General features: G+C 33.3%; 1 protein-coding gene and 2 pseudogenes across 1 annotated transcript; all 3 read left to right on the top strand.

Moving 5' to 3' along the window:
- Window positions 1–1,174: 1,174 nt before the first annotated feature.
- On the top strand, window positions 1,175–10,247 carry LOC120630135 (annotated as a pseudogene).
- Window positions 10,248–11,460: 1,213 nt separating this feature from the next.
- On the top strand, window positions 11,461–16,836 carry LOC120630093 (annotated as a pseudogene).
- Window positions 16,837–20,475: 3,639 nt separating this feature from the next.
- Window positions 20,476–22,305, top strand: LOC120629688. Its single transcript, XM_039898666.1, has 5 exons — window positions 20,476–20,536; window positions 20,621–20,807; window positions 21,196–21,326; window positions 21,419–21,574; window positions 22,157–22,305. The coding sequence occupies exons 1-5, from the start codon at window positions 20,476–20,478 to the stop codon at window positions 22,303–22,305; spliced, it is 684 nt and encodes a 227-aa protein (XP_039754600.1).
- The last annotated feature ends 2,710 nt before the right edge of the window (window positions 22,306–25,015 follow it).

Here is a 25,015-nt window from a genome sequence, read left to right as displayed (position 1 = left end):
GATGGCTCGTACAAGTAGACTGCCGTAACTAATTAAGTAACTTATACAAGTTGTTAATATGTGTAAGTAGTTTTCAACAATAACATGTGCTATTGACAAACGGAGGCTTTATTAAGAAACTCGTTCATTTATATACCGTTTACAAATTTACATGTAGTCTAGGTAAAGCCAGCAACTCGTTCCTTGCCTAAAACGCACATAACCGTAATCCTTACCGGTAGGCTATCACCGCTTCCCACCAACTACAAGATTTACGTGAGTGACATTGCATGTGAAAACGGGCCGCATCTATGCATGCGCTTTCCGAAAAAAACATTTTTTTTGGGTATTCAGGTTTTGACAAGAAATTTTCAGTATTCTTTACATTTATAATAATTATATGAATACATATTTAATGGGTAAGATTCCGGATATACGCAACCTAAAGCCGGCTTGCATAATGCATATGTACTTCGCATAGTCTTCATTGTATGGGACCCTAATATATAATATATAACTAACCTAAATTGAAATGGCTCGTAACTTGGAATCGGGGTTGGCCAACCATTTCATGTGACCTTATCTTTTCCATAGATTATGTAATTAAATTATAATTTTTAAAAACTTAATGATGGTAGGTATAAATATATACTTCTCTCTCTCTTTTTATGGGTATAAATTTCTGACGAGATAAGATTTACGAATTCACATTTTTTATAAAGTTGTAATTTTTTACAATCTTTTTTAACCTCCAGTATAATAATTAGATAAGACTTTAATTGTTTCATTTATTACACTTATATGTAATAAATTAAACAATTAAATATGTTATGTTACTTCGGGGAGAAAAGCTTTCGATTAGTGGTTTAAGAATTTATCGATGACAAACAAACAAACAAATCATTTCTTATTAAAATATTATTTAAAAAGTATGGGAAATATTTATGATAATCTCCCCCTAAGAGGTTGACACGGGGAATGATAGTTAGTTAAAAAAACAAGGCTATTTAGAAAATCACTCGAATTGCTAGCCTCATTCAAAGTCTTAATTAATTGAATTTTGCCCACGGACAAAGTAGCAGCAGCCAGCTAGTAATTTTTAAAACGAAGGTAATAAAAGAACAAAAATTTTCGGATCATTCAGTCTTTGTCTTGTACTTTAAAACCAGACATCAATATCAACGACAGTGGCACAATGAAGAACATTGGCATATTATATTTACAGTTATTAGCATTAATACAATTGTCATACGCCAGAGGAACACGTAAGTGTTTTTTTGAATACTTAACGAATTAAAGCACTGTACTAAATTGTGTTCTCTACTATACTATCTTTGCCAGATCATGTACTAATAGAGGGCCGGAGGTATTGAATAGATAGATCTCTACGCTGATTAGAGTACTTATTATCTATTAATACAATACAATAGTGATTGATTGTTGTGTAAAAAATTCTAATATCGCTTACGGCCTGCACTAAAAAGACTTTTGAAAGACTCCTATCTGTGATATATTTGCAAATGCCTGGTACATATAATAACATCGTTTACCTTCTTCATTTCTGTCAATCTGTGATGAGGCTTTTTGAATCCTGTTCAAGAGTCTGCTTTCCTTTGATTTTCTTGACATGATGTGTGTAGATATAAAAGTTGATAACGAGTATAAATAAAAATACATAAATTGTTTTATAACTTTAACGTATTTTCCTTATCAATGAAGCATATTTATTATAGCTAATTAGTTTATTGAAAGTGATTTTTTTAATTTATATTTGTAAATACAGAAATAATTATAAAACTGGTGCAGATTTAATGAACACTTAATCTAGTAACCCATTTTAACTAGATTAAGTGGGGAACGTATCTTAAAATTCACAATTTAAAATTGGTGACAGAAAAAATCGCGCCAAATGGATCATTTTTAAAATATCATTTCATTAATAGAACCCTATTGTTTATCACCATCCTCATTTTTGATTACGTTTAGTAATACGAACTAATTTTTGAAAAAGAACTTTCTCCTTTTATTTTGTTGTAGAATCGGAAACAGCCACCAAATGTTCGCTTAGTGATTCCGCCTGTTTGACAGCGCAAGCGCAAAAAACTTTACAAATATTTGTTGGAAGCATCCCCGAAATTGGTATTCAAAAACTAGATGAATTACCTGTGGGTGACGTGCAAAATGTTGTAGATAATTTTCTTTTTAATTGGACTGATGTAAAAGTTGCAGGATTAAGAAATGCGGTTATTGACAATATCAAGTAAGTATTTTTTACTCTTTGTTGATTAAGGCACTCCATATGCTTTGTTTGTAAAATACTAGTAACAACTTACCATTTCTTTTTACTAAAAACTGACTGGCTAATAACATAATATTTTAAACTTGTAAAATATAATTGTTTAACATTTATATAATTATATTTTTAAAATTTGCATTTTATACCTACTTTTTAATATACATTTTAAGGTATGTTTTTGTTCGTAACTAGGTTGTCGGGTAGAGGTAGAATGGTACGCTTTCTGTATAATGTTTTATGTGCATAAAGTTTGTAAAGTGTAAGTAAAAGAAGAATGATTACTTAACAAATAAATTAAAATTAAAGGTATAATAAATGGTTTAATTACTTATTATTAATGATAAGCATTTAAGCAGATTTTAATTTCTTCTCATAATATTAATTTATTTTACAGGATAAATATGGAATTAAAAATCATACGAGTATTGTTTCACTCTACTCTGAATATGCGGTTTAACTATGTTTGAGACGGAATGCTTTTATCTGTGTTTCCTGTGTCTGGAACAGGAAAGGGAGAATTGATACTAAGTAAGATATTATTGCTTTTGCTAGAATTTAAACATTATGCATAAATGACAAGATTGGGCCTTATTTCGGTTACCTTGTGTATGATTAGTGAATCAATGATTTATACTATATCAGCAATATTTTTTTTAATTTATTAAGTATTGCCCACTAGATAAATATTAAATAGCGTATCAATATCAAGACTATTTAGAGGAAAAAGTCATATATTATTTTTTTGATTTATAGTTATTACTGGGATAGTAGGAAGGGCATTCTGTTATAAAATGTCTTAAGGCCTTTCATTTGTCACATATGAGTCCAGCCGTTTACTAACGGAGAGGGAGCTTAGAGAAGTCGGAAGTTACTACAAACCATCAAGAAGAGATAATTTGTGTATCGGGTCACGTCCTGAGACATGAGCGATACTGTGAACAAAACCCTGGTTGCGTAGCATGCGTGAATGGACCAATAATGCTAGCGTAAAAACATATTTTCGCTTTGCACAATAAAGCGAGTAGTTAACTGAGCTTACGGCCAACCTCCAGTAATGGAGAGGTACCATAAAAATAATATTAAAAGGGCAGTAATAATTATAATCAGTCACCACCGGGACTGGTTTCTTGTACCTTGTTCTTGCTTTTTTTAGTAGAAGCGGAGGTAGAGTCACTTCATCGAGACATACCTACGTGACGTTCAAAAGTGCTTCTATTAGGTCTACTTGAAGTAAAGGAATTTTGTGAATAAAGTAGCGTGACATTATTGATCTGGGGAGTTCCGTTTTTATTATGTATCTAATCACGGGCAGGAGATAAAAATTATATCCCCCGATTATATCCTCTGACAAAGGATATAATTAACGTGTCCACCTGCTAAAGCATGGGAACATGGAATAGGAGAAGTGTACCCCCATTTATTATTGCACATATATGATTTGAATATTATTTCACTTGTGCGCCAATGCTCTGAGAGTTGAATAAAGCTGTGGGATGATATAAATTTATATTCTTTCCCCGGGGATATAATTGCTAGCCGTGCAGGTTTGGCAGAGATAAAGAAACTGCAATAAAAGAGACGGTTTCTTGTAGCATAAATTACTCCATAGCCCGCCAACCAATTGGACCAGCGTTGCGGATGTGTGCTCTAAAGCCGTGAGGGCGATTTTTTTCTCGAAATGATATATTGTCAGAGGAGCAAGAGGACGATGAAATTCATCGATTGCGTTGGTATGGAACGTTAACCAAATTTTGTACTGGATAAGCACGACTTTGAGGGTTATAATTCAGCCTTTATGTTACCTCCAGCCTCGAGGCAATCGACATGTACTGAAAATGAACCTACCTACCTACATTCGGTGACGGTAATTCTCACTGAGACACGAATATAATCGTTAGCTAAGAGTTGCAGTACGTTACGTAAGCCTGTCCACAGTTGCAGCGTGGTGGGTCTAAGCTCTATATACCAGAGGAGAACTGATGAGGATGATGAAGACACTGAAAATTGACTTTCCGAATATATATCTTCATTCTTTGTGGCGTAGCACCTTTTACACTTGCTTACGTCCATACTAAGAAAAATTGCAAAAGATAAGTGTAATTAATTTTATAAACATTTTAAAAATTAATAATATAACTAAGTAAGCTATAAAAATAAATAGGTGCTAAAAATAAATATACTCACCTGCTGAAGCTACAATTACCCACTATTTGAAACTACAATCACGTAAACATTGACAATAATTATTATGACCCGCGGTTTTACTTAGCTACCGTACCTACTTTTTAAGTTGACCTTTGACTGCAATCCATTCTTACTTGCTAGTAAGTGATGATGCAATCTAAGATGGTAACGGGCTAACCTTTTAGGTGGTAAGGCAGTTATATTTAAATCCATATCCCTAATCGGTTTCTACGCGACATCGCACCGCAACGCTAAATTGTTAAGCGGCACGCCTGTGTCGGTAGGGCTGTAACCAGCCACAGCAGAAGCCTCCTCCCAGACCATAAATTATTATTCTTTTCGTCCTTTATCACTAACTATTTATGACGGCCGTTTGGATCAGTGGGCAGCGACCCTGCTATCGATGGGTTCGATTCCCACGACTGGAAATGTTTGTGCGATGAACGTGAATGTTTTTCAGTGGCTGCGTGTTTATACGTACCTATATTATAAGTATTTATCTATATTATTCATAAAAATATTCATCAGTCATCTTTGTCAAAAAGCAAGAACAGATATATTATTCGCCGGCACCTTAGTCGTTAGTGTGTTATGTTGAAATAATAATATTAATATCTAAGGATTAGACTCTCGTTAAAAAAATATAGCTTTGTTAAATTCCTGCATACGAGTAACTGAGCGTACGATTCCTATTCGTTGTGATTATATGTGTGCTATAAAATACGCTATAATTTTTTTGAATCTTGCGGGAACCGTTCGTTTTTACGGAATAAAAAATCTATGGTCTCGAGTTAACAGCTTTCTATATACCAAATTTTATTACCAGTGTAGTGGTAGAGCCACATTCTATGGATGTCATTTGAAACCTTATTTGATGTTTTTTCAATAACAGTATCAGGTTTTTGGAACTCTCGAGGAAGTATTAAGTTTGTTTTATTGATAATGTTACAATCAAACTTATAACAAAACAAATTACTTAAATGTAAAAATCATGCCTGCGATCGACCGACCTAGAAAGCATGGCTGCATTTTGCGCTAAGCAGTCAGGCTGATTCTTTGCGCAAAAATGAACCAGCCAGCCAGAAAAATGAATCAACCCCGGTATAACATCTTGCAAGATTTTTTGACTTGACTCCATTGGCTTCAGGTTCTCCACGGTAAACATAAAACTAAAATATTAAAAAATATATTTACTTGCAGATGCGACTCCACCCTGTATATTTAGTGTCTAACGTGAGTGCTAAAGTTTTTGTTAAAATAATTAACAAGGATTGCAGTTGCATACGTATATAAAGTGAGTATTAAGTTAAACATTTTTAGTTAGTGTTTATAATAATTGTGATTACGTCTTCAAAATGTCTAAACAAGTCTCATTATTAATATGTTGTCTTCTTATTAACAACCTGGCATCGCGAAGTGAAGCATCCGATTGTTGTAAGTACTTTGCCTGAATTTTTTTCTTTCTTTACTACAATAACAAGATAATACCTATTTCAGCTGTAAAATTGCCGGACAGGCAATGCTCGTTGCAGAACTCTACCTGTTTGACTAAAAGGGCTAACATACTCAAAACATATTTTCTCGGAGGTATCCCTAAATATTGCAATATAAAATTGGACAAATTGATGATAGATGATGTAGAAATAAATAAGTTCGGTTTAATGTATACAATGAAGAATGTAGAGGTCGAAGGACTAAAAGATGCAGTGATTGACAATCTGAGGTAAGATTAATATAAGTCATTCCATTACTGCCTTGTTGAACATACTCGGCTTTGCGTGAGAATATATATGATTTTATAAATGATCGAACATCATATCGTACGTCATATGCTATAGAGTTTTTACACTATTTCTATTTATTGTCATTATACACCGGTATAGAAATACTATAAAAATGAAAGAACCCAAGCGCTGTGCTCATAAAGAATTAGGACACGCCGCCACAACCTCTGCGTAGCGTCTTCACCAAGGAAGATGAGGTCCCCGATTTCTAATGACGTGACCATAGGTGACCAAACTACCAAACGTCATCTTAAGTCGAGGTGTGAACGTCACGGGACGCGCCCTTAAATTCAGAATTCAAATACAGAAATTCTTTATGTAGGCCTATCACAGGATGAAACCGTCATACATATATTATGCCTACTTAATTGTTAACTACTACAAAACACTTAAGCTACGAGGAATCCAGGCGCACCCTGGTCTAAGAAGGGCCCACAACAAACTTAGCCGTGTAGTAACAAAGCTTTTTTATTTGTTAGGTTGTGTTTCGATCTCATTAAGGCCTCAACCTAGCGGAATAGGTAGAGAGGCCTCTACCTCTTCCGAACAGAAATACGGCGCTTTCAACTGTCGCTTGTATCTGACAAGTTGAATCGAATTTCTTTTTTTTAAGTAATAATTGACGAACGAAGTAAATGGATGATGGTAAATGGAAAACCATCGCCTATAAACAAAGCAACACCTCATGCATAGAACGCGTCCTGCAACGTGCCGCCCTGTGTCCATAAACCTGAGGCGAAGGTTTTAAGCCTCATGTGCCAGTAATAACACCGGCACCCGCTCTTCAGATCGGAACACAGCATTGCATCAATGCTGCTTAGCGGCAGAAATAAGAATAGTGGTAGTTTTTCCCCAGATGAGCTGTCACAAAAAGCTTTATTACTATTTAAATTCACGGAAAAAAAGTTGTTTAATGAAAAGATAACATAGGTCATATTATTTACCTTACTTACCTTTCTTCACAGTATCGATATGGATTTAAAAATAATGAGAATTTTAATTCAAACAGATTTTGTAATAAGTAGCAACTACGCAGCAGATGGAGTCTTGTTTTCAATACCAGTTGTCGGAAAAGGCAGATCCAACACTAAAATGAGTAAGACTATTACTTTATACCTCAGCCCTCCTATTTCATAGAAGAGAGTAATCTAGATGTCCTTTTTTAGTTGGAGGTAGTTTTTTAGTTTTTATAAGTTTGAAGCTACTGTCCGTGTGTGTGTTTGTATGTGTGGGTGATCGCGCGTGGGTGTGTCTTTCTGTAGTATTGTATTTCCCGTGTTCTTACCTTAGTTTGATGTAAATTAGTTCACGATGGCCGCCGCCACAAAATGGCAGATTGCATATTTTTTCACAACTCTTTCAATATGGGTATCAAATGAAACGACTTGACTAGTATAGAATAATGCACACAATTTTGAAAGACGTAGTGCAGTTACTTTAATTTTAAATTTTGTATTTCAGATGACTTTAAGCTAGAAATGCTTATCATGTTTGATATTATAAAAAATCCAGAGGGGAAGAAATACATGCAGTTGCAACGATATTTTTCTGGTTTTGATGTCATAGGCGACATACAATACAACTATGCGAATGCATTTAACAATGACGAGAAAAAAAGTAAGTGTTGTTTAGCGCATCCAGTGGCAAGAATCCTCCTTATACTTATTAATGTTGCTATTCTTGACGACCTCCGTGGCGCAGTGGTGAGCGGAATTTATCTCTGAAGTTTCTCTGGTCGGGTGTGAGGCTTCGGTCGTGGTTACTTACCACCCTACCAACAAAGAAGTGCTGCCAAGTGATTAAGCATTCTAGTACAAGTCGCATATAAACCGATGAGCTATTCAAGGCCCCCCTCAGCCACACTTTTAAAAGGTTAGCCCGCTACTAGCTGACACGGCATCCTTGCACTTCCGAGATGGCAGTTAAGTGCTAATTTTGTACAGGAAAAAAAATACTTATTGAGCCAAGTCTAGCAATTATTGAGAATTCAATAATATTAATATAATATCCCTAATCCCTATCCGAAATACTCCCAGTATTTCGGCCGGAACTTACGTGAAGAGCGCAGTTTTAATCTACTACAAAAAAGTTAGGTTATCAATTTGGATGTTATGTAAGATATCGAACCATTACTACCTATGTAGTCTAGATTAATAGTTTTTTATTGCACACGCTTAGTAAAGCGTTATAAATTAAAAAAATAAAATTTATCCTTTTTTTAAATTATTGATTTAAAGTAGAATGACCAGCACAGTAGGGCCGCTTCCAAATATTTTTGTATCTCGACAAATGTTATCTTAAAATGAAGCTTGATTATTTTTTTTTTATTCACAAAAATATTTTATTGATTGGAATTCCAGATTTAGAGAAAACAATTTTTAAGAATATGTTAGTTTAGCTTTAATGAGTCACAGGGCTCGAAAACACAACACTGCAGTAGTTGTAGCTTAAATGGAGGAAATAAGATTATTATCTCAACTGGACGAAAACATAACAAACCGGCATGAGACTCAAACTAGTTTGCATCTTTCAAAATAAAAAATAAAACTCAGGATAGGAAGCACTTTTTTGTAGTCCCAAACTGAATTTAAAAATTAAATTTAAATTATAAAATGTATTATAATGCCTAACACATCAATGGCCCCTGTATGGTCAATGTCCTTTAACATTATATGTAATATTCCAATAAAACTGTAACAGGTAAAATTGTACATATTGAAAATATTTAAAAAAAAAAATTTGAGACCATCTATATATTTATATACATATCAACGGATTAACGACCACTGCTGGACATGGCTCTTTCGTAGGAAGTTCCAAATACCATGGTCTTGTACTGCTTGGGTTCACCAGCTCCCTGCAACACAGTTGATGTCATCTGTCCACCTCGTCAGGGGTTTGCAAACGCTGCGTTAACTGCACACTGAAACTACTAAATGAATTCAAGTGCCCCTTTCATGGTTTGAGTTCGTATTATGGGATAGGACATAGCATACTTTTTATCCAAAAAATCAACGTAGTTCTTTGGGGAGAAGGGTTGAAAGGTTTTTGTCAAATGTGAAACAGTTTTTTGCACAGTAAAGGTTGTGTTATAGGTCTGTCTATATTTGATGTAGTCATGATGAAAATGTTGGAGCTAGAGGCGAGCAGACTGCAGCAGACCCCTTATTTAACGTTTAATTATACTGAATACATAAAATGTTTCCTCATAATATTACAGGGGCCTCACCGCAAGAATACAAAATGATAGAAATTTCTTTGGTTAACCTTCTGCGTCGGTGCCAATTAACAATGTAATTTTTTCTCTTCCTTAACGTTTTCTGTTTTGGTTGGTAGATTAGTAGATAGAAGCGGTAACAGACCAAAACTCTTGTAATCTTTCAAAGTTGTGCTCACACCTACGAGTATTCACTGACTTAGGTCAACGTTGCTTACCAAGGGATGCACGATAGCAGCATTATATGATATTATCATAATATAATGCTGCTATAAGGTCATTCATTATATGTAGTAATTCGTGATAGGGAAAGAAAAGAATAATAGATGAGGTGAAACTAGGATAGGTCCTCGGGACGGTCATTTGCGATTGGCAATGTTTATGTGATTGAAGGTTTTAAATATTTTGTGATTGAAGCTCCATGATAATATATTATTTGCGCATAGATCAGTCTACTTAATTGATACAGCTGATGCATTGATAAAGCTGATATTAATATTAGTTTCTTTGTAAGTTTGTAACTATATTTGGTACTGCAAGTAAAATTAATAAAATGTTCGCGTAGCTGATTTGCATGGTTTTAGCAGATTATAGCAAATTAAGATTAGTGTTCTTTAAATAAAATGTTTTTGCAGGTAAAAAACTTCACTCATTCCTCAATGAGTGTTGGAGGACAATAATTACGAACTTCGGGCCACAATACTTCGAGAAAATAACTGACAAGATTTATAGTGTACTCAAATTCTATTGGGATTCGCAATATATAAAAGAAATCCAGGACATGTAGAACTACTTAATTTTACAGAAAGAAATTTGCGATTCTGTGTATTTGTATATTTTAAGATTTTAATATTGCGCTAATTAAATACCTTATAATATAAAAAGGTACTTTGTTGTTAATGTTGAACGAAGTAACTAACTGAATAAAGCGATTTTAATGCTATCGTTACCTATTGTTACATTGTTTTATTACATCAACATCTGTTTAATGTGATCGTAAAATTAATTTGCACTTTAACAAACTTGAAGCATAATAATATGTATTTTAATAACTTTGTAAATAAAATGTTTTTAAAAATCGAAGTTTTTTTTCCGTTTTTTCTCCAAGGTCAATTTATTAATTTAACTAACTTCGGTTTAGTATGTTTTTAATTACCTTGAAAATATTTATATTTTCATTAAAAAAAATTTTTTTTTTAGTTTCTTTCCCCTTTTTATGGGAGACGCAACGTCAAGTATATGCTTAGGTAAGATTTATAAAGCTAATATTTTGAAATAGGATTTAAGAGATTGTCACGCGTTTAGGATTTAGGCAATAAGGGGTATAAATTATTAAGGCGCTCTTTATGCTGTTTTAAGTGATCCCAAAGTCTTTTTCGTTATTCGTAGTATATGATGTCTTCTATTTTTTAACTCATGGGCCTACACGCTTTTCATTCGGAGGGAGACTCGTGCCTTGTAGTGGGCTGGTTACGGATTGTTGGTGATGATGATGGTTTAACTTAGACGAGATTTATTTGATATAACGCCTAATAAGTATAACTTCATAGGTGCGTACACTTTGTTCTGCCCAGCGTGGTGATTATGGGCATACCCTCCCGCTGAGAAGAGGCCTTTAGTCCAGCATTGACCTGATATAGGTTATTAATACACTATTATTAATATATATATATATATAGTATATTAAGCTTCATGTGCTGATACACATATTAAATAACCTCTCCCGAAATTTTTTGTATAAATATTTTTTTTTACTAACGGTTTCTTGCAAGAGAACAAGAATTCATTCGAAGGAATAATACGGAGAGAGCTGATGATAAAGGCTAAAGGAGGTAAAGGAGTTTAAGATAGGTGGAGTGGTTTCACCTAAAACCTAATCCAATTGGCATTAAACTGAGAAAATCCAGAAGAGCGGTTTTAGGATAGCGGCCATACAAATTTCGTCAGGGTCGCTCTCGGAATGTATAAAACATGATATAGTAATTTTTGCATAGGATGATCAGAACCTGGAGGTACACTTGATGAACATAAAGGAGCTGAAAAGAAACCAAAATGGTGGATTCAAGATGGTGGTACTCCCGATGGGATGGTTTACTCGGTACGTAGATTTTATTTACCTAATCGACTGTTTCATATGCGTGATTGACCCGCAAAGCAAAACTACTACGTGCTATAAGTTTTACGTGTCTGTTTATGTGCACGTGTGTGTTGGTGTGTGCGGGGATGTGTATGCGTGTTTCTCTGACTGTAGCATCGTAGCAACCGAACGGATGATATTGTTTTTTTTTTGGAAAGTGAATTAGTTTTGAGTATTCATACGTATTCATGTTTGATGAAAATCGGTAAGGCGACAAAAAGGGGAATTATATATTTTTTTCACGACTCCCTCAATAGGTGTGAGTATGAAATGAAAGATCTTGACAATACTAGATACTATTTTTATTGTTCAGTGTCAGGGTTTATTCAATTTCAATTTATATGGTATTTGGATGCGTAAAATCTTGTGATTTCGCGTCACCGACATTCTTTTTAGAACAATAAGTCATTAATTTAATTATGTTTTCGTTGGGTAAATTTTTTATAAGAGCTTGTATAAAAACACTGCAGCACTTTTGTACTTAAAAGTACTTAACATAATAATATATTTATGTACAAAAAAAATCACATAAACAAATTATGTATGGTCGAAGCACAGTTATTTCATTGTTTTGCCTCTGTTTTTCTTTACTTTATCTTAATCAAGACTACGTTTGTAAATGTTTAAATTTCATACTTGGTACTAAAGTACCTAGCACACTTACAATAAAACTTGATGACCATACTTAATTTCGGATTTGTTTTATATGACTTTTATATTAATCTCAAAAACCTGTTAAGTATCGTAAGAATTCAGAGTACTACCTACTCTGAATTCTTACTATATATAGATCGCACAAAATGACATTTAACAGTACAGAAATATCGGTGCTCTAAAAGATCTACGTACAAAAATCAGTAATGAGACCTGTATTATTGCTTTTTTTAATATGTCTACGTATAACCCATATTTACTCAACAAGTATGTGAGACCAATCAAGATGAATACTTACAGATTTATATTGATATGTTTTAAATATTGTATAGAAGCAGGCGTTACTTTGCGGAAATCCATGATATATAATCAAAATTAAGCTTAACTTGCTATACTCCGCGAAAAGCAGGAGAATCTGTGTGGTGCAATTTATAATTTCTTCAATCCTAATACTCCACACCAAACAGATCCTCGGCAATACACCCTCTACGCACGTTTCGCTCCGAAACCGGAGCGAAACGTGCGTAGAGGGTGTTGTAATTCTTAACAATTAATCATTGTAAAGTCAACATCTCCTGATGATGCTCCGGTTTCGGAGCGAAACGTGCGTAGAGGGTGTATTGCCGAGGATCTGTTTGACAGCCGATTGGCGCAGTTTGCAGCGACCCTGCTTTCTGAGTCCAAGGCCGTGGGTTCGATTCCCACAACTGTAAAAAAATGTTTGTGTGATGAGCATGAATGTTTTTCTGTCTGTCTTGTCTGGGTGTTTATATGTATATTCTAAGTATTTATGTATATTATTCATAAAAATATTCATCAGTCATCTTAGTACCCATAACACAAGCTTCGCTTACTTTGGGGCTAGGTGACGATGTGTGTATTGTCGTAGTATATTTATTTATTTATTTATTTAATGATATGTTTTAAACTTACTCACATAGATAAATCATATTAAATCTCTTTACTGAAACTTTTATTAGGAGGATATTTGAGCACTATTTGAAACACTCAAGAGAACTAAATATATTAAATTAAATCAATAATTTTGCTAATATTTTTTTGCAGTTTTAGCAAAATTTCTCTTCGCACATATTTAATGTTTTTCAAATAAGGTTGTAGTAAATGTTAATTTCAATTCAATTAAATTTTTTAATGAATTTCAACTTTTACAGTTTTGACAAAACCCTTTAGATGCTTTTTGTGGGATACTAGTACTACATGTTTGACAGCATTGGCTCAAAACATTGGGCCAGGATATATTCAGAGGATTCCAGAATTAGCCTCAGTGAAGCTGGATCCATTAGAAATCGACTATCTACAGCTAGATCAAGATGGTTTGATATTTGAAATCAAAGATACGAAGGTCTACGGTTTAAACAACTTGATAATCGACGAGTTGAGGTATGTATTTTAAACTAGTAGTTTAAAACTACCTAGTACCATTGTCACATGTTAATTGGTAGATGTTATTTAGTTAACCAAAAGTATGTTATAAAAATATGTCAATTTATCAACCATCTGTCTATAATATACACGTATGCTATGTGCTAGTTTTATTGCACGCCTCATAAGCGAAGCGTTGAGGTTGTGCTCTACTCTCGACATTTCAAAAAAATTCAATAACAATTTTTTCGTTTAACATAGTAACAATAACATTAAACATAATCTTTGCTGGACGTCCGTGTATGGACGGGTGTATGTGGCATCAAAATTGGTCGAAAAAATGATCGTATCGGAATAATTTTTTTTTAATTATCTAAAGTAACACACGACATAATTTCTTAGTTAATATGAGCGTTCAATTCACTGTCGTTAAATTTCCATGTAATTATTCTAGCTAATATTAATTGTAACTTTCAATGTGCAATCATTATGACATTCCCGTGTCTTGTTTACAAAAAATGAATAATAATTAATATGAAAAAAAAAAATTGTAATGAGCATTGAAAGTTTCAGTTAAAAAAAATTCAATTTTATTGTGAAAAAAATGAGATTATGAGGCGTGCACTTTTGGATTTTCCAAATTTTTTGTTTTTATGTTAGAACGCGCTAATCTCTATACATGTTTGGAAGATTCGTAGATTTCTTTGTAAATTTAAAATTTCGCAATTCTTGAGGATGTTTTAAATCCCACCATGACTCTTAGCCAAGTAAACGAAGAAATGGTGCGGACGGCCCATGTGAGTCGGGGGTATATTTTGTAGTAATAGGGAAGAAGGTTTGTATAGGAAATAACTTATAAGAAGTTTTACTTGCGCGGATAAAGTTCCGAGATAGCTATCATATATGTATAGGAAAGGATGTAATTTAAATGTTTTTATAGTAATTTCTATTAGATTAAAAACGAATGAAAAGACATGATAATGACATTATAATATGAAAGGCAAATGGAAAAGGACAATAGTAACGTACAGTTGGTTACAATTTTGTACTCTGAGTTATCTAACCTCGTGAAATAATGAAGTTTGAACATCGTTATGAATATATTGTTTTTGAAGGCATTCTGTTCGAAGATGTTCTTCGAATTATCTTTTGAGTTGCTCGTTAATAGGCACTTGTTGCACTGATCTATATAATATCATTAATTTTCTTTTTATCAGCGCTTCAACGAATATAAGCATGGGTCGTATACTGTTTCGTACGGACCTTTTGTTTACTGGCCTATATAAATCTAACGGGTCTATGTTTTTTCAACCAATGAATGGAGAGGGTGATTACTGGGTGACACTCAGTAAGTTTCCATTATTAAAACAATATTACTTTTATCAATTATTTAAGCGATAATAGCCTAGTGGTTACGACTTCAGCTTCAATTTCGGGGGGCCGTGTTCGAATTCTAGCATGCACCTATTTTCTAAGTTATGTGCGTTTTCTTTAAGTAATTAAAATATTACTTGCTTCAACGGTGTAGAAAAATATAGTGCGAAAACCTGTATGACTGAGAGTTCTCCATAATGTTCTCAAAGGCGTGTGAAGTCCACCAATCCGTACTGGGCTAGCGTGGTAGACTACGACCTAAATCCTTCTTATTGTAGGAGGAGACCCGTGCCCTGGGCCAGTATGAGGTTGATATAATAATTATCATACATATATATTTTTTATAATGGATACTTAGGTTAAAAAAATTATATAATATTATTATTAGCAATACGTTCTAATCGTATCTTAATTAAAGATTTTAAAAAGCTTACGTAAGCCATGTAAATTTATTTTCTAGCTCTATTGTAACAATGGGACCCATCAATACTCGAAACTTTTTGCTTTATTTATACACTTTATTCGTACATCGCGAAAAGAAAAAAAAACAATGGAAACGACAAGAGGAAATTTTAGTAGCGATCTCCTGGCAACCTATGGATAAGGAAAACCAAGAAAAACCGATTGATGGCACCCCATCAATCGGTTTTTCGAAAACTATGTATGTAATAATAATACACCTATTATTATTACATACATATTTTTCGATTTTCGGATGGACACTTGCCGATAACCTGAGGGGTTCCTACGGCGTCACCGGGGGAGTCGGGCGAGCGCGAAAGCTCGCCAAGAGAAGAGACCCAGTGCTCGACGAGATATTACGAATAACTACACACTAATACCTATCCACTTTATACACATAAAATAATAGCATACACTCATAAACAATTTTTTTAAATTATTAACGATGGGCCATCGCTTGACGACAATCCGTTCGAAAGCAACGATGAGGTCTAGGTTGTAGCACGCTTGCCTAGAAAAAGCCTATTCACACATGAATCTAAAGCTTCAAGCTGGTACTTGGTAGAGCCACCCCACAGGTGACTACATTACTCCATGCTTCGGACTTCGGACTAATGCTTTGTTTAGGTTATGTTTGTAGTTAAGGATCTTCTACAGATCACAAACGTCTATACCAACAATCGTATTTAATTGATAGCGAGTTTCTTTAATTTATCTTTCAGAGAACTTGGAAATTGAGCTATTCGCCCCGTACAACATCGTTAAAAATGTAAATGGTGTGGATTTTCTAGAATCGTCGAAATATAGTTTCCGGCATGATGTTCCGGAATGCACAGTTTCGTTTCGACAACCTTTATTATGGAAACACAGAACTCAGTAAGTAGATTTCTATATGTTTATAGATTTATATCTAAGCTGCTTAATTTATTTATTTATTTCTATTCTACTACCAATTAGCCCTAGATTGTCATCTTACCTGGTGGAAAGTAATGATGCAGTTCAAGATGGTACATAACCTACTGTTTGCTGGCGAAGTTCTCTGTAGAAATCTTGTCACAATCGATAAAGCAATTTTGTATCGAGATTTAATAAAGTTCTTTACTTTCACTTTCAATCAACCATTCATTTCATTGTAACCGTAATATCGCATCAATTATTTTAAAATATCAATACATTCTTTTATATTATTTCAGGTGAATTGATGCACTCTCTCGTTAATTTTAATTGGAAATTTGTAACGTCGCAATATAGCAGAATATTCGTATCAAAAGTCGTGGACTGCATGGCAAGGGCATATAGAAGTTATTTTCAGTTGGCCCCCTTGAAGTCCTTGGTGGAATATTAAAAGCTTCGTTTGGATCAAAAATATTTTTTGCAACTAAATTGTAATTGTTTTAATTATCTTCATTGCAAAAGTATCTACCTACTTATGTCGTTGACCTCGTCTCAACCGAACGAGTGCTTCTTCTAACTTTTTTCTTCAATGTTGATATACTTTTTATATTTTATAAACATTTTGTTATAAATTACTCGGAATTTTGTTTCATAGATTTAATATATTCAATGTGTCAATGTGTGCTTATTTAGTACTTTTTGTTATTTCTAGCGTACTCCAAAAATGTAATAAAAATAAACATAAGATTCATCATTATGCCTCTTATTTTTCCATTGCTAACCTTTTTTTATTTCACTACAAGTTGCCCTGTGATTTCACCTGCTGTCTAAGATGGTAACGGGCTAACCTATTGGAGGTATGGCAGTTATATAAAAAAACCTATATTCCTAACCGGTTTCTATGCGACATTATACCATTGTACGTTTAGCGGCATCGAGCCTCCTACAACAACAGACCAAAATTTTATTTCCCAAATTCCCGAGGATCGAACCTGCGCCCTGACACTTAGAACCATAGCTTACCGCTGCAGTCGTCAAAGTTAAACAACAATTTATCTAAAATCGACAATATAAGAGCCTTTATCGCGCTATCGAAGTTTGCACACATGTTCGACATATATAAAACTTTCGAACAGAGTCAGACCATGGTCCCAAGCATATCAACATTTCAAAAAAGATCTTCCGAATTGGTACGGTCGAGCGTATGATATCTCATAGTTCCCTAGGAATGATAACTAAAACTTTGAGTCCCGCCTATATCTACTTTACTCTTAACAATCCCGCATTGACCTATTTTTCTAGAAAAATGTATGCTTTGTGGATACATATCTCCATGATGCAATTTATTTCCATTCAAAATTTCACCACGATAAGTTAAGCATTAAATATTCATAACAAATTATATATTTTTACATGTAATACTGCGGTTAATTTATACCAGCAGCTTTACCGAGATAAATATTACTTTACGTCCATGTACAGGATGAAAGATGAGCTGAACGCAGGCATAGGTAATAAATAAACAAACATGAAACAAACAGACACACCTTTGCATACATTATATAAGCAGGGACTGTGAGGTTTGTCTACAATACTAAAAACAAAAAAGTAGTAAACAACTTAACATTTCAGCCTCCTTTTCTGTGGGACCCAGTTTGATTCCCGGCACGAAACCACTGACTTTTAAGAGTTACTGCGTGGGGGGTATAAACTCTTCTCTTTCTGAGAGCAGATCCTTTCCCTGCAAGGCTAGCGCAGGCAAAAGACAAAAATTATATTGATTATATCCCCTGACAAGCGATATAATTAATGTGTCCACTGTCTAAAGTACTAGAACTTGGATTGGAGAAGTTTAGCTCCATTTATTATTACAAATATATTCATTGGAAATTATTTTCACTTATGCGCCACTGCTCTAAGAGCTGATAAGCTGTGGGAGAAGATACATTTTTGTCCTTTCCCCCGGAAGATAATTGTCTCCTGCCCATGCTGGCCGTGCTGGCGTGCCTAGGATGTCCTGGTTTGGTAATGAGGATTTCTATAATTAGTGTTTGTTAATGTGTTTATTGGTAAAAAAGATACCTACTGATCCTGGATAATAGATACAGTTTTACTTGTGCAACATTATTTTATACCTTAAGAATATTTTGGGCTTATAATTTCTGATTCGTTTAAATACAAAGGATACCTTGTCTTTTTAAATAATTTTTTTTATTTGAAATCATAATTATTAATTGTCTGAAAACTTCAATAAATGATAGTACAATAAATAAGTCTACGATGAATTTATCTATTTATGTATATGTTTTTTTGTTTGAACGTTCTGATTTCATGAACTACCGGTGCGATCGGGAAAAATATAATAAAGATTTTCCGTTTATTGAGTAAGTTTAAATTAGATGTTACAAAGAAGGTTATTGTAATAACAAATTCAAAACTCATTTATTTCAAGAAGAATTATTCCATAAGTATTTTTGAAATGCCACCCAAGTCCACTAGGCCTGGATAGGTTACGACCTTTTCAACGGAGACGACTCACCCTCCTCCGAAGTCCAGCCAGACCTGGAATATCATTACAGGCCTGGCGGTCCGCCACTGGATTCCATTTTTAAAATATACTTTACCCACATTATCTACCTAAATAAAGGAACTAGTGTGGTTATTAGTTTATAACAAGGAGTTAAAGAAACAACCTTAACTGTAAAATAGGATAGTAACATGTCCTCCTTTAGAAACGAGAAAACAAACTAGAGAGTTTAAAGCATGTAGGTGTTAACTTTTAACGATGTTTAACTATCTATAAAAAATCTTTTAAAACCCTAAATCTTTCTTGAGTAATTAAGAAGAACAACGTATAACTGTTAATTGTTATATATGTAAATGGCTTTTACCTATCTAGGCAGTTTTTTTTTAAAAGACACTTCCTTGTACAATGACGTAAGACATAATTACGTCTGAACGCACTTATTTGTGTTGAGTATTCATGCATTCAATTTCTACTGTTAAATTATTTGTATTATTCTATGAGCACTTCAAATAATACAAATAATATATATTTTATTTAATAAATGGCTTGTAAATTATGGTTTATGGTAGCCGGCTAACTCGTTAAATCTAATCGTTTTTTAAGTGGCATCGTATCGGAATGCTGAATCGCTAGGCGGTTCGTCTTTAATTGGTAGCTAGTTACGGCCGAAGCCACCCGCTATATGATAGCTAGCCCTATTCGATAGCTGGTAATCGAATCCAGGAGCTTCATGACTAAGTGCTGTGCCAGGGAGGTTTTGAAATCGAGATTTAATTTATTCTAGTTTATGATTTTAAAACCCATTTTAAAGGCTCATTTTTAAACCCATCTATGAGATTTTATAATCGATAGCACTGACAGTTCAAATGTGTGATTGTTAGTAAATCGTATTTATAATTCTTTTTCACCGTGATCATATATATCATTATTGTAATTCATATCATTATTTCTTAGAAAAAAAAAAGTTTTTTTTGTTTTTGATTTTAAACCAACTGTCAGTTTTAGGTCTCTACTATACCTATAGACAGTTCATCATACGAATTTAATGTCAAATACCAATTGTATATGACCAGTTGTATATTTAATATAATAAAAAAATATATAATATCTTCCGAAAATCGCTATAATCTCATATTTTCATAACACGGAACTTAAAAAAAACACGTCTTATCTTGAAGTATGAAATTTCAATAGGGCATTTTTTTTATTTTTTAGTTTAAAAATTATTATATCCCTATAGAAAGTAGATCTCCTTAAAATATATCTTTTTTACGAATCTGAGTGAGCAAAGGGATGTTTCGACTTTTTTGTGAATAAAATACCTACTTAATGACCTTAAGGACCGACATAGGCACCAATGAGTTCGAAAATAAGTAAAAAAATATATTTGAAATATATTTTTTTACTTATTTTAACTCATTGGTTCACTCATTTCGAACTCAAAACGCCTTTTGAAAACCAGATTTTGTAAAAAACAAGGTTTACAAAATTCCAATAAATAGTATATAAAGATCACACATTAATATACGTTTATCAGTCTACAATAATTCTACCAGTGTTAACAATTTCCCAAAAAAGTGAATCATGAGGCATTTTGGATTATCACTCTTCTTATGTTTACAAATAACACGGATATATACCTCAAGTAAGCACATTTCGGGTACAGGAATTTCGTTGTAACATATACAGTTTTTTGGCAGTTAATATAAGTAATTTTTTCCTTTAACAGTTTTGACAAATCCGTTAAAATGTTCTTCGTTGCAAACACCGTGTTTCAAAGCATTTTCTGACTTTGATGCCTTGACAGTCGACCCATTGGTATTAGATTATTTTAAATTAGAGCGGGATGACTTGGAATTTGAAATTAAGCATACCAGGGTACATGGACTTCAAAACATGATTATCGACGAGTTCAGGTTAGTATTTTTTGAATAATGTGTTTGTTGTGTGACATTATGGAGAACTTTCAGGCACGCAGGTTTCCACACGATGTTTTCCGTTACCGTTAAAGCAATTGATATCTTATTGCTTATAACGAACATAACAGAAGTTAGAGGTGCGTGCTGGCGTCCGAACTATGCGCGATGCTAGCTATTATAACAAAAAATAAAAATAGGAAAGCCAAAATATCAGAACCACTCTGCGTGAAAAAATATTTTATCATTATTTGACTAAAATGAAGATAAGGTAATTTATAACAAAAAGTTTTTGGCTTACATTTATTAAACTAAACCTAATAGTATAAAATCGAATAGAATTAACTAAATTAATAGTATAAACTAAAACTAATCCATATTTTTGCAGAGCCGACTCTAATACAAGCATGCTCCATATGAAATTTCGCACCGACCTGTTAGTTACTGGTATTTATAAAGCTGCTGGGTCCTTATTCTATATGCCAATGAACGGAGAAGGAGAGTACTCGGCATCACTAAGTAAGTTATAGAGGATCATTATTCGAAACCGTTCAGACACAGACTATGAATTTAAATATGGCTTTATTTAACTTTTACTTTTACATTTTTAGAAAACGTGGAAATAGATACAGTTGCACCGTTCAGCATTGTAAGAAATGCTTTTGGTGAGGACCTGATAGAAGCTTCAAATTATAAGTTCAGTTACGATATTAAAGATTATGCGGAATATCGCCTAAACAATTTTTACTACGGATTTTCAGGATTCAGTAAGTCGATTTTAAAACCTGTTATTTCATTTATTTCCATTAATATTTTACAGTAGAAAAAATAAACTTACTTTCTATATTATCTATATGGACACAAGAAAACAATCTGTAATTACCTAATAAATTGCCATTTCGGATTGATTTATATAATATAAAATATTTTTGAGGTTTAGGGCTTTTTGGCCAATGTTCTTTTGTCCTTATCCACAGTAAATAAAACATCAAAATATATACACAAATCCTCAAATACTCAAATAATTTTTTTCTTCACTTGACAAATCTTATTTCAGCTTTATAATATTGGATAGTTAGTAATTTGCAATTGCCAAATTATAGTTTCTGAAGTTAGCAATATAAGCAAAGTGTTTTTTAAAGCAATAAAATTTGCATTAACTTTTTAACCTCTACACCCTTTCAACCTTTACAACGATTACACCGTTTTTTTAATCAGTAATTTTTTAGATGTTTAAAAGGATTTCAAGTACAGCAAAATATATGTAGAATTATATTATGTTGTATACATATTATGTCTTATATTTTATTATGTAAAAACTAATTGTGTTCTTATATATGCTGTTTCAGGTGAATTACTACACTATCTGATTAATAATAATTGGAAATACATATCAACGAAATACACCAACGCTTTCATAGCGAACGCCGTTGAGAACGTGGCCAAGACACGTAAAACATACTTTCGTTTAAATCCTCTCCAGTTTTTGGTACAGTAGGTATTAAACATTATTGGGTAAACGAAATATAGGTAATAAGTTCTTGTGATTATTAAAGCAAAAGTTCGCTAATAGAGGTTGGATTCATTCGGTGTCAGAATGATGGAATGGAGATTTGCACCTCATACCACATACCTACATGCTTTTATTACCGATAAATATATGTAGAACCTATAAAAGTATTAAGAGTTAAGAATCTTGTTAACGATTGTACTGTTTTTGTAATAAACAAGCTATCATCAATATTTTCGTGTTTTATTCATCTTTATCAGTTTTTTATTAAGCTGAAAAAATATTCTTTTATCGAAAATCTCTTCTTCGGAGTGCTTTGCCAATTATTAAGCCACGGCTTTCAACCATCGATGCCGAAATTTTGGTACTTATGCCTTTTGATCGGCCTTATAGCGACTGTAGCATCATCAAATAGTAAACATTGCAGTTTCGATTTAATTTTCAGATGGTATTTTTAGAGCAAGTGATTCGTTTCCCAAGTGCGTTGAATAAAATAGTAAAACTATTGGTCTTAAGTCGATCTGAGGAAAGTCCGTTATAAATAATTTCAAAATCTAAAGGTGCTTTTAAATTCTCATGCTTAGGCGCATACAATTATTCGTTAGCAAAGTTATTTTATCATACTTATCCTCGTACTTTAATTAAACTTGCTCTTTACAGTATGTTACAAATAACATACTATAAAGTCTATAAGCTTAACGAGGAAATAAAATGTTATAAAAATAATTAAGTACTAAATCTGTGGAGCTCGAACGCGTGTATTGCACTAAGCAACTCAGGTTGAGTGGTAAATTTACGTCTATGCGTATGCATACACACTTAGTGGCGTGCATAGAGGGTATGCAAAGGGTATGCAGATTATATACTATGAGTAAAATCTCCAGAAGGAGTTACGTTACGAGTTACGAGTTAGAGGACAGGCATTATAAGAGTTATAAAAAGCCTACCCTTAGTTCGATTCCCACTACTGGAAAATGTTTGTGTGATGAGCATGAATGTTATTCAGTGTCTGGGTGTTTATATATATATTCCAAGTATTTATGCATATTATTCATAAAAATATTCATTAGTCATCATAGTACCTATCACACAACCTATAGCTTACTTTGGGGCTAGATGGCGATGTGTGTATTGTGGTAGTATATTTATTTATTTATTATTTATTATGTGCATACCACTGTACACACTATAATATTACTAGCGACCCGCCCCGGCTTCGAACGGGTGTACTGTACACACTATAATATTACTAGCGACCCGCCCCGGCTTCGTACGGGTGTAATGTAGGTACTAATTTGGGACAGTTTGTAGTGAGTAAAAAAAAATTAAGTATATTAATTGAATTTATTTCGTAGGGTTTAGCCAGCGTATGGAATATAAACGCGAAAAATATATTGATTACGACATTATAGCACAAATCTTTGAATTTCTTTGCTTTTCTCGACTACAATTTACTACGTATAAACCTTCCTCATGAATCACTGTATCTGATTGGAAACTGCATTAAAATCCGTTACGAAGTTTAAAAGATCTAAGCATACAAACAGCGGGAGCGACTCTGTTTTGTAACAAAAAAAAGAATTAATATACTTCTATTGTACACCACAAACAGGACATAAAACAGAAAATTAATCGCTACACATTTTAAAACTATTTAAAGATAGTAATAAAATCTATTACTTGGACTTTACACAAACAGACTAACTAGAACTGGCAACTAACACAGATAAATATTTATTTCCCTTTGTTTTATATAAGTTCAGTTTCGCAATGCAGCATCTTAAGGACCAACGATTACCGATTTATTTGCCCCACCCATTGCCATTATTATTTCTGCTTTTTAGGCTTAGCGGGTTGAGCGTGAAAGTTACCAGTTCTTTAAATTTATCATACTTGTACCTATGCTTTTTTTTTTGGGATTTGTCCTCGATGCTTTGTTATGATAAAATTGGTCACTGCAGGAAAAAACAAAAAAATGGTGAAATATTTTTTGTTTAAAGTTTAGCATCATAATGGAAAAACCGCACCATTTACTCATTCATCGTTAGGTATATTCGAGTTTTAAGGTAACCATTTTAGACAACAAGCTTTTCCTAAAAACAGGGCCACCTTGCCTAGACATCAAGGCAATGTCAAACGATAAGGTCAAATATTAATTTCACCTAAAAACGAACAAAACGGAGGCATCGAAATTTATTGGGTCAAGAGTTTCATTTGATTTCCTTTATTTTCAAGTCGCATAATGTCTCTTTTTTCAAAGATTTTACTTTACTATTTTCCCTTTATTGCGCAACCCGATAAAGAAAATATGGAGCATAATAATAAAAAGAAAATTAAACTAGAATTACGAAACCACATTTTTATTTTTTTATATGCTTCAGGTGTTTCTTAAACACATGAACTACTATTCTAAAAAAAAACCATAAAAATATTCGTGTATATATTTTTTTTCAATAGTACATAATAAAAAATAAACATCTAAGTACTATACATATACCAATAAATATGTAACTCTAAGACGGGATTTTCGATCTCGCTTCCCTATAGCGACGGTAAATTAAGCCCTCAGGCCAAAAGTCCGCACGTCCTTGCACCGTGTCGGAAATGTAAGTACGTAGGAGCTAAAGTACATTTTGCTGTTTGACTTCAGTTTATCGCGAGTCAGCTGCACTTCTACCATATGAGTGCGTGCTGTAGC

Source organism: Pararge aegeria, chromosome 15 (genome assembly GCF_905163445.1).
Source record: "Pararge aegeria chromosome 15, ilParAegt1.1, whole genome shotgun sequence".
Taxonomy (NCBI): Eukaryota; Metazoa; Arthropoda; class Insecta; order Lepidoptera; family Nymphalidae; genus Pararge; species Pararge aegeria.
Note: the sequence above shows the minus strand (reverse complement) of the source record. Positions and strands in the feature narration are given on the sequence as shown.